This window comes from Oncorhynchus nerka, linkage group LG14 (genome assembly GCF_034236695.1).
Source record: "Oncorhynchus nerka isolate Pitt River linkage group LG14, Oner_Uvic_2.0, whole genome shotgun sequence".
Taxonomy (NCBI): domain Eukaryota; kingdom Metazoa; phylum Chordata; class Actinopteri; order Salmoniformes; family Salmonidae; genus Oncorhynchus; species Oncorhynchus nerka.
The window spans coordinates 65,116,266-65,129,052 of NC_088409.1; the positions used below are offsets into that span (position 1 = coordinate 65,116,266).

Sequence of the window (12,787 nt, forward strand, 5' to 3'; positions counted from 1 at the left end):
TCTGCACGTAACTCTGCTTTTTATACACAAAACGAGGCAGCAGACATAATTTGAGTTTCTGGGGGCGGGGAGGAGGGAGCGCCCGCGACCACACTGCTCACAATAATAATCGGTTGTAGTCTATTAGTTATCTTTCTCCACCGCTCGCTACAGTACCGTAGACTGGATCTGAAAACCAATGTAATCCTGAATCATGGCTGCAAAAGAGGATCTCTACAGCAAAATCATCCCGCGAAGACTTCGGCCGAAAGTACCTGGCACTGTGAAATATGGATCGAATTTGGACGTCCTCTTATCGATGGGTTTCCCCAAAACCAGGGCGTAAGTAGGCTACTGTGTATAACACGCTCTATTGACACTTTATCGGAGTCACTCGTAGAGGTGGACACTAGCGCTTTGGGTACAGTTTGGCATTTGTTAAAATTACAATTTATATTTGGTTAAAAATACAATGTTTTCTGACGCGCTGTCGTATTTCACCTATAAGGCAATTTATTGATCCCCATATTCTTTCTCACCATGTGCAATTGGCTGGCAGCGTCCTACTTTTCCTCATGACCAGAAACTCTCACACAATATGGACTCAGGGGTGATGGGTAGACATAACATAGTAAACGAAAATCCTGGACACTCAAATTAGTATGATATGTTGCGTTTGGTATGGTATTAATTTGTTGATCCATTTTGTATGATGTCTTACGAATTACACTTCGTATGATAAACTATATATACAAAAATATGCGGACACCCTTTCAAATTAGTCGATTCGGCTATTTCAGCCACCCCGTTGCTGAGCACACAGCCATGCAATCTCCACAGACAAACACTGGCAGTAGAATGGCACTGTCGTAGGATGCCACCTTTCCAACAAGTCAGTTCTCAAATTTCTGCCCTGCTAGAGCTGCCTCGGTCAAACGCATGTGCTGTTATTGTGAAGTGGACACGTCTAGGAGCAACAGCCGAGAAGTGGTAGGCCACACAAGCTTACAGAACAGGACTGCTGAGTCCTGAAGCGCATAGCTCGTACAAATCGTCTGACCTCGGTTGCATCACTCACTACTGAGTTCCAAACTGCCTCTGGAAGCAACTTCAGCACAATAACTGTTTGTCTGGAGTGTCATGAAAGGGGTTTCCATGGCTGAGCAGCCACACACAAGCCTAAGATCACCATGCACATTGCCAAGTGTTGGCTGGAATGGTGTAAATCTCGTCGCCATTGAACTGGAAGCTGTTATAGCAGCAAAGGGCGACCAACTCCATATTAATGCACATGACTTTGGAAAGAGGTGTTCAATTAGCAGGTATTCACATATGTTGGGTCATATAGTCTATGTGAACTGCAATTTGTACAATATGTTACAAATTTGCAATAAGTACAGTGCCTTCAGAAACTATTCACACCCCTTGACTTTTCCCACATTTTGTTGTTTTACAGCATTAATTTCAAATGGATTCAATTTAGATTTTGTGTCACCGGCCAACACACATTACCCCATAATGTCAGTGGAATTATGCTTTTAGACATTTTTACAAATTAATAAATAATGTGAAGCTGAAATAGCCAGGTAGCCTAGTGGTTGGAGGGGTGGGGGGAGGGGGCAGGTAGCCTAATGGTTGGAGGGGGGCAGGTAGCCTGGTGGTTGGAGGGGTGGGGGGAGGGGGCAGGTAGCCTGGTGGTTGGAGCGTTGGGCCGGTAACTAAAAGTTTCCTGGACTGAATCCCTGAGCTGACAAGGTAGAAATCTGTTGTAGGCCGCCATTGTAAATAATAATTTGCTCTTAACTGAATTGCAAAGTTAAATAAAGGTAAATAATAAATGGCAGGCCTAAAGTTCAGGAGTAAAAATGGACTTACTCTGTATGTAATAATAGTCTTTTTGAACATGCTTTTGAATGACTACCTCATTTCTGTACCCCACACATACAATTATCTGTCAGGTCTCTCAGTCGAGCAGTGAATTTCAAAGACAGATTTAACCATAAAGACCAAGGAGGTTTTCAGTGCCTCACAAAGAAGGGTACTTATTGGTAGATAGGTAACAAAAAACAGACATTAAATATCCCTTTTGAGCATGGTGTAGTTATTAATTACACTTTGGATGGTGTATCAATACACCCAGTCACTACGAAGATACAGGTCGTCCTTCCTAACTAACCGCTCAGGAATTTCACCATGAGGCCAATGGTGACTTTAAAACAGTTACAGAGTTTAATGGCTGTGATAGAACACTGAGGACTCCAATACGAACCTAAATGACAGAGTAAAAATAAGGAAGCCTGTACAGAATGAAAATATTCCAAAACATGCATCCTGTTTGCAATAAGGCACCAAAGTAAAACTGCTGAAAATATGGCAAAGACATAAAATGTATGTCCTGAATACAAAGCGTTATGTTTAGGACAAATCCAACACAACACTGAGTACCACTCTTCAAATTTTCAAGCATAGTGGTGGCTGCATCATGTTATGTGTATGCTCTTTATCGGAAAGGACTAGGGAGTTTTAAGTAACAGCCTGGTCTCATAGACTAGACGTAACTATCCGGGCCACTCAAATTAGTAGGATATGGTAGCCCTTTCCACACGTACCCCGTGTTAAAAATGGTGGATTTGGGCACTAAGAAGCACCTAAATTAGAACTTAGTGGCTGCTACACATGTCAGAGCTCTGGCTCTGCTCTTCACAGCGCTGTATGGGTTTTACAAGCAGCCCATGAGTCATTTCATGTGACCACTAACGGTTGATTAAAAAACAAAATCCTAGAAAATCAAGACAAACAACCAACACCATCAAAACAAGCAATCCAGAGATTGCGTGTTCGAATCTCATCACGGACAACTATAGCATTTTAGCTAATTAGCAACTTTGCAACTACCTACAACTTTCTAACTAACCCTAACCTTAACCCTTTAACTTGTCTATTAAACTTAACACCCAACCCCTAGTTTAGCGAACATTAGCCACAACAGTTCGGAATTCATAACGTATCATACGTACTGCAAATTCGGAATATATTTGTACAAATTGTAATTTGTAACATATTATACAAATTGTAATTTGTGACATTAAATGGATTCACAAATGAATACATACAATACCAAATGTAACATATCATACTAATTTGAGTTTCCTGGATTTTCATTTATTATATTACATCTATCAATGAGTCCAGGTTGTAAGTAACCTCTTGTCTATGTAACCATATGAGAGAGAGAGAGAGGATATGGATCATGCTCAATCTGATCTGAATGGACTGACTGTTCTTGATGTGACCAAATTACTGCAGCACAATGTACAACTGTTATGTCAGCTGGGTCCTCACTAGGAGAGACTCACAGACAGACCCACCATGTAAGGAAGCAGTTTTCCTAATGTCACCATTATAGAGAGTAAATACATTGTTAACTTTTAAACCAACATCAATTGCATCATTTCTATGTGATCAGGATCACAACCCACATCCTTTTTCAGCAAAAATAATAAATGTGCTTCCCAGTGATTATGATCATAGTTATTCACAATAGTATTGTGAATAAGTCCCGGTCTCAAGTCTGTATTATCTCCAAGACATTGAGGTCAGATGTCATAGGGAGTCTGTTGTGACTTACATGCTGAATGGACACAGACAATACGCATGCGCGTGCACACACACACGTCAGAAGGAATGCCTCGAGGCTCCCTTTGTCAGCAGAGAAAGAAAGAAAGAAAGAGGGAGAGAGAGAGAGAAAGAATGCCTAGAAGCTGTGAGAGACGCCACAAGCTATTTTACATTGGACAGCCCGTGACTGCTTGGCCCTGACAGAGCAAGTTATGAATAGCATCTTCCTGCCTCTCTCAAGTATTGACCCCCTACATTTCCTGACCGACTTAAAGGGACATGCCCTCGGAGATTTGTCATGTCTGCCTGCCACCAATGTCACTGACTAGCGTTTTTGATTCAGGGAGGGGGAGGGGGACAATGCAGATGGGAAGCAAAGCTGGGTTAGCATCAACAGACATTTACTAGAACCTCTCTGATGGGATGAACCACAGTAGCTACAGTGTGTGAGAGAGATCACTGAGGAGTGAAAGAGCAAAAGCAATGTACCGAATAACATCTGGGATGTTGAAACCCACAGTCACGAGGTGCAGTTTTTCAGACTTGCTTTCTGCACATAGTAATTTTGCCAAACATACAACCCTTCAGCAGGGTTTTTATTCCAGTTGTAACCAGGGGTGCGTGCTGTGCACTCCCAAAACAAAGATAAATATAGCTGCAAGCAGCCATTCACGCTTTGGGCCCATAGCTCCACCATCAAGACAAATTGGCCACATTTCCCTTGGATGAGCTACTCCAACACCATCATTGAGTTTGCTGACGACACAACGGTGGTAGGCCTGATCACTGCCAACGTTGAGACAGCCTATAGGGAGGAGGACAGAGACCTGGCAGTGTGGTGCCAGGACAACAGCCTCACTCTCAATGTGAGCAAGACAAAGGAGTTGATCGTGGACTATAGGAAAAGGAGGGCTGAACAGGCCCCCATTAACATCGGCGGGACTGAAGTGGAGCGGGCAGAGAGTTTCAAGTTCCTTGGTGTCCACATCACCAACAAACTATCATGGTCCAAACACACCAAGACTGTTGTGAAGAGGGCATGACAACACCTTTACCCCCTCAGGAGACTGAAAAGATTTGGCATGGGTCCCCAGATCATCAAAAAGTTATCCAACTGCACCATCAAGAGCATCTTGACCGGTTGCATCACCGCCTGGTATGGCAACCATCTGACCATAAGGCGCGAAAGAGGGACCTATGTACTGACCTTTAAATTGCTTGTTATAGCGTCACCATCTCGCCAATTGGCATGGCATTGCATGAGAGCGTGGCCCATGGGCCTTTACCATTATGCCAAGTTGCACCCTCCTAGGCCTTGCCATTTCACTGGAATTCACATCTTTGACTAAATCCACAGAGAACCAGAATAATACACGCCTACAAATACAACACAGCTTCGCTGCTTGAACCCCTAATGTATATACATTTTTAGGGCACCCCCAAGAGCCAATGATTTGACCCTGTACTTGAGGCTACTCGGTTGGTTCTGTAGAGACACTGAGACTCAGTATACTGGTGTAGTTGTTGTGTCTAATGTACAACTCTGCCCTTAGGGGGGAAAGCCCTCTCTCATTTCACTTCAATGTCTGTTTGGTGTTAGTTCCTTTTGATTTGGTTGATAGTAAATGATGCACTAAACATACAACACAAGAATAGAGGGTATAAAACAATGACCAGAGGGTATAAAACAATGACCAGAGGGTATAAAACAATGACCAGAGGGTATAAAACAATGACCAGAGGGTATAAAACAATGACCAGAGGGTATAAAACAATGACCAGAGGGTATAAAACAATGACCAGAGGGTATGAAACAATGACCAGAGGGTATAAAACAATGACCAGAGGGTATAAAACAATGACCAGAGGGTATAAAACAATGACCAGAGGGTATAAAACAATGACCAGAGGGTATAAAACAATGACCAGAGGGTATAAAACAATGACCAGAGGGTATAAAACAATGACCAGAGGGTATGAAACAATGACCAGAGGGTATAAAACAATGACCAGAGGGTATAAAACAATGACCAGAGGGTATGAAACAATGACCAGAGGGTATAAAACAATGACCAGAGGGTATAAAACAATGACCAGAGGGTATGAAACAATGACCAGAGGGTATGAAACAATGACCAGATACCCTATTTTCTGCCACTGACTGACATCTTTATCCCAGTCTACAAACAAATGACTCTTTTGGTTTGCATTTACATCAAGGGCTCAAAACAATACAGCCTCGGAGATGCTTTTGTCAACTTCTGCCCTTGAGGTTTGTCGTTCCTCCCTCTGTATCTGCTATGACTAACTAAAACTGTGTTAATTAATTGGAACACGGGACAGAGTTGAGCCCTGGTATCGTTTTGATTTTTGATTTGATTTATTAGGATCCCCATTAGCCGACACCAATGGCGACAGCTAGTCTGGAATGGCACATGATTCTTCTAAAGGCCTCCCTCACACATATATTTAGTAAGACATAACCTATACAGTGTCTTTATAACAATACATTTACTCTATATCTATATTCTGTATGTACTGTATGTCTTATCATGTTCTGATGATTATATTTACTCCAAGGAAAAGCTGGAAAAGAGTAGGTGTATAATATCTCATTATTCTGCACGTGACTCTTTTCCAGGGATGTTCACCACACATATCCTGTGTAGTAGTAAATGCGGCTTTCAGCAATTAGCTACGCTCACCGCCTAATCCAAAATTGCAATGCACTGCAGCTTCCAGGGATATTTCTGGCACATACGATTTGGTTTAGCGCAGGCAAACACTGCTTTTGAGATCTCTGAACATTGCAGCGTAGTGGCAGTTCAAGTAACACAGTATGCTACGAATGCTGTCTCAGCACATTTCCCCCTGTTTCTGAGCAGTTTAGTTTATACTTAAAAAAAATAACTCTCCACACCTCTGTAATGTTCTGAGTATTTGCCGGGGAGGTTTGTGGAAAATTGTGTAAAAATGCTGGTCCCTATGTGCTGTTCCCACCTTGCCTTCTGCTGTGATGATGAGGGGGACTTTGTGAGGCTGAGGCAGCAGTAAGCCATATCTGTTAGCTGTGGCTGGAAAGTCTGAAGCGTTGGAACATGTGTGGACAACACAGGGGCTGACACAGTGGAACCTGTCTACTTTCAAGGAGATTGCTGTCGCCGCCTCCCCCCCTTTCTTCTGGCAGCAACATTGGATATAGAAGAACACTTTTATTATCCACGATGACAAAAGATAATGGAAATGTTTTTTTTTTTCTTTTGTAGGTCATTTTCTCTGTCTTTGAAATAGTTTTGTAAATGAGAGTTCCTTGGATTGCTTTGTTTGACGTGGCAGTCGGGTTCACATGTTTACCACTGGAGCCTTCAGGCATTTCATCATACATATTCAAATTCTAAGAGCCGGTGTTAAGTTTTACAGGCCAACGCTGCACTAACGCTGCATTAATGCCACATCACTGTCGCTCTTTATCGGGAGGATCATGCTAGGGTGTGTACATGTCATGTGTTTCCTTCCTAAGAGAGTTACACTACTGAAGATAACCCTCATGTTCCTAATGCCTTTCAAAATGCTGTCTGGAAACTCAGGGCACCAGATAATGTAATCATTGTTCTCCAACATCACACATCAGGACCAGTTAAAGAGGCTATACAGAACATTTGGATATAAATATTGTCCTGAAATGACCTCAATTGGCCAGCAAGTGGCGCACCTCCCCACACCCATGAGCAAAAAATATATTATTTGATTAAAACTAAGAATTAATGTGGTTTCATGAGATAAGAAATGGATTCATATTATATCATGAACCTCAGCCAAGATTGAAGACAAAATTCAACGTAAACTATTAGCAAACAACTAAACCTCCATAGTGTATCTTTGCTCTGTCCAGATGCTCAGATACCAAATCATGTGGTCATTGTTGTCTCCAATATCAATCAGTAGGGTCAGTTAAGAAGACTCTTCTTCAAAATCCCATGGGTGACCTGCACAGAGGCAGAAGTGTGCCAGTCTGCTCTCCTCAATACTGCCTATTGTCTCTCCAGGCTGACGACTTTGACGAGGCCTGGCCACAGTTGCTGACATACCCGCAGGTGCCCGCCTTGGCATATTTTGGGACTGGCAGCTGTGCTCCTTCTGTCCCCTCTGCTACTAGTACCGTCTCTGCCCCTCTCTCTCAGTCCCCGTGGCCTGCGAGGCAGCTGTTGTTTGCATTAAGGCATACGGGGCTCGTTCAGTGTTGCATCTGTTCAGTGATGCCAACAGCGACAGACCACTTGGAGCTTTGCAGTAGACACATGGGAGACCAATCACATATACAGTCCAGCCTTTTTATCCCTTCCCCTCACACAGGCACGAGCAGTAGCAGAGCTAATCCTGCTTGGAAATGTGTGGATGCAATTTGGTCTGTTGGTAATTGCTTTTTTTGCTAGCCATCCTTTTCCCCCCTTTATATATGTGTGTGTGTGTATGTGTGTGTGTTTGTGTGTGTTTGTGTGTGTGTGTGTGTGTGTGTGTGTGTGTGTGTGTGTGTGTCTGTGTGCGCGTCTGTGTGTGTTTAGTTGTGGCCGGGCCATATGTGTCAGTGCTACCTTTGCCAGAACTGCGACAGCCACTCCAAGAGCTAGTGTCCTTCCAGCCTCATGCTTCCAGCCTCATGCTTCCAGCCTCATGCTTCCAGCCTCATGCGGCATCCATCCACTGACTGGCGTCACTATGTGAGGGAGCTCCAACTCCTTGCCAGTTCTCTGTAGATTGGGTTCAAATGATCAGAAATGAAATCACAATGGATGCACTTTTATATGCCGACGGTGGGTGAATGATGAAATGATTACATCAAAATGCATTTGCCCTCATTCTGTGTGCCTATGCAACGATATTCTGATGCCCATATGTCAGGCAGCCTACTTTATCATTTTTATGTACACAGTACATGGTAATATTGTTATCCATATTTTATGTCCAGCACACTGTATCCAGCTTTCACCTACCGCCCCACTAGCAATGTGAAAAACAAAGGTGTGTACCAACCCAGAGTCAAAAACAACTCACTGGAGAAACAGCAATGTGTTTTCTAGCCTAAATAATGCCATTAGTTACAAAGGTACCCTTGTTTTCTGTGTCCGTAGAATAGGCACTGAACCAGAGGTGGTTTCTTGGCTCTGTGGTAGAGCTGTAATGACAAGGAGAGTGTGTTTGAGGCTTGGTTTGGCAAGCACAAGGTACTTACAGTCGTGGGGCATCTTTTACGGGCTGTGGCTGTGCACACTGTCTTTCTGAACTTGATGGTTCATTTCTGAACTGGATGGTTCCTTCCTTAACCAGCAGTCTCTTCATCTGATTTGTATCAAATAGGCTAGCATTTGAATGTATAACACATGCCATATGCACAGATGCGTTCCTATTTTTATACAGCAGTTCCCTTACTCAGAAAATATGCAAGAGTATCTATTTAACACCATAACAGACAATAGAGACATGCAACAGCATTTGATTTAATTCCATGTGTATTAGAGTGGTGTTCTACTGTAGGCCGAGGTGTTCTACTGTAGGCCGAGGTGCTCTACTGTAGGCCGAGGTGTTCTACTGTAGGCCGAGGTGCTCTACTGTAGGCCGAGGTGTTCTACTGTAGGCCGAGGTGCTCTACTGTAGGCCCAGGTGCTCTACTGTAGGCCGAGGTGCTCTACTGTAGGCCGAGGTGCTCTACTGTAGGCCGAGGTGTTCTACTGTAGGAAGTGTTCTACTGTAAGAAAGGCCGAATGGTTGTGTTCCTATATTCATGTGAAGAAGTTCAACAGTAGCCCCTTCTCAATGTTATATATTTGGAATACTACATAGTTAAGCACAATTTTTGTCTGGGTCAAAGTGTTTGACCACCGTTGTGTGTACCCCTGTGATTTGTTTTGTGGCCACTGGTTTTGTGGAGACACAAATTGGCACCGACTGCATTAGTAGATATAATGAGGCAAGAGAAACACTTTTGTGAATCGTTTGGCAGTTTATGGATGACAGCTTTGTGAGAAAAAAACTGTGGATAAGTGAAGGCCTCCCTCACAAATAATTAGAGCATAATTGTAGCATGGTAGATAATTGCAGTCAGTGTGGTAGAGCACAGTGGGGGAATTTTGTCTGAACAGTAAGTCTTTCATTTACCCCTCGAGTCTTCCTCTAGACATCAATGAAATGCATAATGAGAGGAAAACACAGCAGAGAATTAGTTGTCAGTAAAAGCGTCACTGAATCCAGCGAGAGTCTGCATGTGAGTGAGGGATTACAATATTCTACATTGACACGTTGTTACTAATAATAATGTGTGTGTGTACGTGCCTGCCTGCCTGCGGGAATGTGTGTAAGCCACAGTGCAATGATAAGTGTTATTCCAATGTTACAATGCCGTTTAAATGGGTTCAATTTAATTGAGAATTGAGAACCTCTAACTTTCAATTCAAAACACATCTTCTTCACAGCTCCTGTGAGTAGATCAACAAAGACCTCTCTCAAGGTATTATACTACTTCCTTGTGTCTCTGTTTGGCTGTCTGAGTGTGGAGGCAGGCAGACACATAGCGGTTGTAACAATGGACAGGAAAACATGACAAATCTGATTGGTTCTATTAATGTTAGGAGGACGGAATTCTCCCCCCATCACAGCACAATACCGGGGGAAACAAAGTCTCCTACGACAAATACAATCTTCCGTGAATAGAACAAAAGAGAGAGAGAGAGAGAGAGAGAGAAAGAGAGAGAGAGAGAGAGAAGTGGCTTAGCCTCAGTGTGACAAGGTCTCTGGCATGTTTGTAAACAGGAACTGTCCGGATGCATAGGCCAGAGCCATGTGATTTCCCCATAGAGCTGAGGTGGGAGGGGTGAGAGTGCGTCTGTCTGGGTGGTGGCGTTTGGCGTTGAAATGGTATGGGATGTCCTGGGGAGACATTTCCTGTAAATCGTTGATTGGTGATGGGGATGATGGAGCACAACTGTTGTCAGACAATGAGGTGGGACCATTGAATATCCAAAATCTTCTAGCATACAGACAACTTTCATTTGAGCCTTCCCATTGCTCCGATCATCCCCCACTGAGATAGCCAGAGTTATAAAGTGAAAGCACTTTTTCACACATTTTTATAATAGATTTCACTCGTCTGATACTGACCGGCTATAATAAATATTAACTCAACCTCCATTCTCTTTAGTTCACCAATTTCCAGCAATACAGTTGTCTATTTTATAGTGCAGTAATGATCAGCGTGTCACCCTTTTGAAAACAGATAAGTGCCAGAGAGAGATAGATCAGAAATATCTCAGGCACTTAATTTAAGGCTTGGCCATTCCATGCAGTGTCTGCATTTGTGGCGTTTTTCCTTCCTTCCTGGTGAGTCATGTGACATCACACTGTCTGTCTGCTGCCCTGGTTGGCCAAGAGTAGACTGGGAGGAGAAGAAGCCAGGGGGAATAATCATAAACGCAGTAGCATTCTGAGCTGTAAATATTACATTGGAAGGCTTTAGTGCACATGGTAACTTTGGATTTGAACAAGGGCCCTGTTTGAATATTTAAGAAATACATCCTTCCCCTCCTCCTTTCGTTGACTTAGGCCATGATTCAATACCAGGTGCGTTATAAAGCATCACCTTTTAAAAGTAATTTCCTCGACATTTGAGGAGATCACATTCATGATAAACACTGGAAATATCGGCTCAAACATGACTTACCTTTTAAAAGGCGTATTGTCAGCTGTCTATTGTGCTGCCCTGAGTTGAAACGCAGCCTTAATGCCCTATATTGCTATTGCTGTCTGAGCCTGGCCGGATCACCTTGACATTTCATTGTCTCCTTGTTCATCTCGTGGTCTTCACAACACCTTTTAGGTATCAATTGTTCCTTATGATTCAGTCTTTCAACACATGGAAATAAAGTGACTAAAGTTCAGCTTAAAGGCTGACTAAACCCCTGGTTTCCTCAGCTTCATAGTCAATTATTTTTCAGAACCTTTGGACAATATTAGTCATTGTCTCCGTGTGTACTTGTTTTTCTGCCCCATTATGTGGGCCGTCACACATTGTGTTTGTCAGACGGAGTAATGTACATTTCTCTGCAGTGCTGCATAAGGACGTATTAGTTCTTCTGTACACCTCAAAAACACGCACACCGTGCGCGCGCACACACAGACAAACACATATACACTCGGCGTACTACACAATACGTACACGAGTGACCTGATTGTGGGGGCGTCCTGCTTAGTGCCTTGTCTGTTCCTCTTCCTGTCTGGAGAAGCTCACAGGATCTCTCTCACTTTCATAACGTAGTGGGCGTTAAAACAAAGCGAGTGGTTTTCTCACCTTCAAGAATGTATGGTTTGTATGATTACAATCCTTTACAACCACTGAGTGTGATCTTAATAACATGCAATCCATGTAACACAAGGCGAAACAATCGACTGAAAAGTATGATATAGGTTGTATATTACACTGCATTGTCAGTGGTATATCAATAGATTATGGAATGGTAGATTATCTATCTAGGCTGTAAGCATTTTACTATTAATAATGACAAACTGTTTTCCAATGCACATGCACTGATTATTGTATTGCAGGGTACTGTAGAGTGATAGGGGGAACAATCGATCCAGTTATATATCGATGATATATCGTATTGTATCATTTTGACAGTATTATTTTGCCACTGGTGTGCTGTACCTGCACCAAACTCCAGTATTTCTCCTTCATAGCTTGTTTCCCCATCTTCTTCTTTTTTTAAAAAGGAGCCAATTTTGTTTTCAGCACTTTTATTTCCGTGACTGATCAAAAAACGTGTTTTCTTATGGCTCTCTCTTGTCCCTCTGCCGCAGGCACACGATGAGCAATATGTTTGGACATCAAATCGCAAAAAAATGACAGTAATGAATTGTAATACACATCGATACGTGAGAATCGCTGTACACATCGTATCGGGAGGTCCGTGGCAATTCCCAGCACTAGTACTGTGTGTGGGTTTCCATGGGTATAGAAATACACTAGAACAGATCATGATCAGCATGGACTGAGAGAAACTTCCCATGTCGCTCAATACACTGTAGCAGAGGATGTATTTCTACGCTGTTTGAACAGTTATTATTGCACTACTCTCGGCACCCACAACCAAGCCACTAGATGTTTAAGGCTGTCACGAGAGATTTGTATCTACAGTGCATT

At 42.9% G+C, this 12,787-nt stretch overlaps 1 protein-coding gene across 1 annotated transcript in view; it reads left to right on the forward strand.

Annotated features, from left to right (window-relative positions):
- Positions 1-77: 77 nt before the first annotated feature.
- LOC115141704 (ubiquitin-associated and SH3 domain-containing protein B-like) overlaps positions 78-12,787 on the forward strand; it is a 48,200-nt gene continuing 35,490 nt past the window's right edge. Inside the window, exon 1 of the mRNA XM_029680845.2 lies at positions 78-321. Within this exon, the coding sequence (XP_029536705.1) occupies positions 194-321 (128 nt within the window). The 5' untranslated portion in view covers positions 78-193. The remainder of the gene's footprint in view (positions 322-12,787) is intronic.